A 3,484-nucleotide genomic window follows, 5' to 3' on the forward strand; every position below is an offset into this window, starting at 1 on the left:
GGGCCAGCGGGACCTGGGGGAAGACAAAAGGTGATGGTCAGGGAACCTCAGAGGGACCAGGCAGGTGCCCAGTCTGAGCAGGAAGCAAGTAGGAGGGTCCCAGGCTTCAGTGCAGCTCAAGTTACTACCAGTGTCAGGGAGGAGGCTCCGTGGGTCGATGCAGGGACCTTGAAGGCCACTGCCATTGACTGGACTTGTGGTGCCCCAGTGCCAGGTTGGCCCTCGGGATTGAAACTGCCTGGAGCTTGATCGCGGCTAATTCCAGGCTCTGCAGCCTCAGGAAAATCATCCCAGCTCTCAGAGCCTGTTTTCTCATCGTCACACGGGACACGAACATGTACACTGCACAGAATTCTTTTGAGAATTAAATGATAAACATTATTCGGTGCTTTGTGAATGCATTAGAGGGGTCTGTCCATTGTGACAATCACATCCAAGGAGGTTAGGAGGGGGAGTAAAGGGGTGTCTATGTGAGAAAACTCAGGGAATAGCATGAGGGAAGGTGACCAGCACTGCCTTCCAGGAAAAAGGAGCAGCGTCCTTGCTCCCTGTCTGCTTTCTGCAGTGAGAGGCCCCAGGCCTGACATACCAGCCCCGCCAGCAGCTCCCCATCCTCAGTCGTCCCCTGTCGATGAATATGTTAGGAACAGCCGCTCCGTGGAGTTGATCTGCAGAAAGGGGAAGGTGATCAGATCCCCTGGGAAGTGGTTTTCTCTGACCGAAGCAGATGGGAACCTGGGTTTGTGGATTTCAGGGTCCCAGAGAAGGTATCCTCCCATCCCTTGCCCCACTTTGCACATGTGCAGTCGCTACTTGACACCCATCCCCCTCACCTGGGGCCACTGCGCACTTGCCTGGCCATGGTCCACTATGTCCCAGAGTCTGGAATCTGTTCCTTGGTACTTCCGCCCAGGGTAGAGCTCCCATTTGAGGGGCAACCCGGACATGAACGCACGGGTCTGGGACCTAAGCATCTGAGGGTGCACCGCCATCTGCAACATGTGGACTGTGATGCCGGCTTCACGCTGAAGGAACTGGAGAGGAGGGGGCACATCAGAGGCGAGATTCCCCCGACAGCTGAGCTGTGTGCCAGCCGTGGTCCTGGATCCCCTGGCCCAGCTGGCAGGCTGTCCAGGTCAGAGGAACGATGCTTTTAGAATCCCATATCCAGAGCCTTGGCACCATCACTTGGGGGATTTGCCTGGACCCCAGATGATCAGTTCACTCTAGGGCCCCCCTGGTACAATCCTCCCACTGACCGCACCCCACACCACCCTGGAAACTTAGTCTCTGTTTACAGCCTGTCAGCAATTCTGAGCTTACACTGATTACTCTCTTGGCCCTCTGCCTTGGCCAGTTCTATAGTTTTTAAAATTCCCTTTTTGAAAATAAGATAACCATAGACCTCAGAGTATGGGACTGATGGATTTTTACCCCTTAAAAAATGTATTGTTCTTTTGATCATGGCCATCAATACTTGTTGTGAACAGTTAAAATAAAATTCAGCCAATCCAGAAAGGTATAGGATGAGAGAACGTTAACCAAAGCTCCAGGGTGGCGCAGCAAAATGGAAAGTTCTTTACCGAGTTTTCTATCAGGGTGTTCGTCTTCTTGGCGATGCATGTTCTCCCGGGTTAAGAATCAAGCCTTTTATTAGTTATACCTGTTGCAAGTCATTTTTCTCAGTTTGCTGTCCTAACTTTTTGATGGGCTGTTTTTGTAAGAAGGATATTTTTAAATTATGTGGCAAAATCTCTTCCCTTTTGGATTCTGGCTGTAGGTCAGGCTCAGCGAAATGTGGACCCAGTCTGGCCCGGCCCTTGCTTCTGTAAATACAGTTTTATTGCAAAGAAGCAAACGCTTCTTCCTTTATGTACTGTCCCTAGCTGCTTTTGCCCTGCAAGCGCGGAGCTGGGTAGCTGCTACGGAGTCTTTAAGGTCTGCAAAGCTGAAAATGTTTACTGTCAGACACTTTACAGACCGTTTGCTGATCCTTGGCATTGGATCTCGCTCAACAAGCTACTTCCCACCCCAAGATCACATGTGAAAACACAGCTCTATTAAGAAACAATCATTTTAAATTGTGAAAACCATGCTCACCTTTCAGGCGCGCCTCCCCCACCCATGGCTAATTTGAAGAATCCATTCTTCTCCCACTGAACACTCCTTATGCTTTTTAAAAACTTATGAAAATATTTCATCCCGAGTTTTCTGCATGCTTATTTGGTGGAGGTACGGAAGAGGCTTTCAGTGTTCTCCAAAAATTTTCTCGATAACCTGTTTGAAGATTGCTAGGAAATTGGGTTATATTGTTTAAAATGACAATAAATTGTTTATTTAATACCTGGATAAGTGTTTACCGTATTACACTGAAGTGTTTATATTTCATCCCTCAAAGATGCGCTGTGAGCCAAACGCCCGTTCTAGGCCAGCTGTTTCCACCCTGAGTGATTATCCTTATCACCTGCAGAGCTTTAAAAACCTAACGGGTCTTAAACTCCACCCAAGCCTCCTGAATCAATTTCCAAGGTGGGGGTGGAATCTGGAATGTGTTACCTCTCAAACGCTCACCTAGGCGACTCAGAGGGCAAGCCGTGTCTGTAACTCACTTGTTGCAGACATATATAATTCCCATTTTGCAGATCAGGAACCTGAAGCCAACGTGAATGTTACACTGTTGGCCCACCTGCTGCCTCTAGATTGCAATGCTTTTGCTTGCACCTGTCTCCTTTCCAGTCCTGGAGAACTCCTACTCATCCTACAGAGCCCAGCTGGCTAGTCACTCCATCTGTGAAGCCTTTTCAGCATGAACTAGGGGCTTCTATCTCACTTCTGCACGCAGGAGCACCTTATCTCTTGTAGATAAACTCATGCCTGTGGACCCTCAGGGCAGGAGGTTCTGGGGCCAAGGTCAGCATATTCAAACTCCCAAAGGCCAAGTTTCCTAGCGAAGGAGAATTGCATCCTCTTCCCTCGCTCCCGGGCCCTGCTGCAGAATGTGCTGGGCCCCCAAGGGTTGGGGTCCCTGCACCACCCTGCCTCCCTTTATGCCATGCCCATGACTCACTGTGCTGCCGGGGAAGCCCCTGCCCCAAGCTCGGTGGGAGGGACTGACATGCAAGACCGCCATCACCCAGGTCCTCCCCTTGTCATCCTCGTAGATGCCAGGCCTCCGGTACCACAGGCAGCGTGGAGGAGACCCAACGGGCGGAGAAGCTTCTGCCATTGCAAGGCTGCGCCCCGCGGCGGCCTCAAAAGGCACTGGTGGGGCCTCCCAGGTGCTCAGCCTCCTTAAGTGGATTGGCTCCTGCGCCGGGCGGGGCCAGCGATCCTGAGGGGAGGGCCGGTGAACCCTACAGGGATGAGCCGGGCCAGTGTGTCCAGGTGTGACGATGCGGGGAGGGAAATAAGGGGCGGAACCAGAGGAGAGGGCGGGGGGAGGGAGAAGGGGGCAGCCGCCTGCTTCAGGTGGCAGGTAGGGGCG

The 3,484-nt window shown here is 51.8% G+C and overlaps 1 protein-coding gene across 1 annotated transcript; it reads right to left on the bottom strand.

Moving 5' to 3' along the window:
* Window positions 1–614: 614 nt before the first annotated feature.
* On the bottom strand, window positions 615–3,226 carry TCL1B (TCL1 family AKT coactivator B). The gene is made up of 3 exons (XM_010968870.2): window positions 3,116–3,226; window positions 834–1,034; window positions 615–668 (listed from the first exon to the last, which is right to left on the bottom strand). The coding sequence occupies exons 1-3, from the start codon at window positions 3,224–3,226 to the stop codon at window positions 615–617; spliced, it is 366 nt and encodes a 121-aa protein (XP_010967172.2).
* Between the last annotated feature and the right edge of the window lie 258 nt (window positions 3,227–3,484).

Source organism: Camelus bactrianus, chromosome 6, assembly GCF_048773025.1.
Source record: "Camelus bactrianus isolate YW-2024 breed Bactrian camel chromosome 6, ASM4877302v1, whole genome shotgun sequence".
Lineage (NCBI taxonomy): Eukaryota > Metazoa > Chordata > Mammalia > Artiodactyla > Camelidae > Camelus > Camelus bactrianus.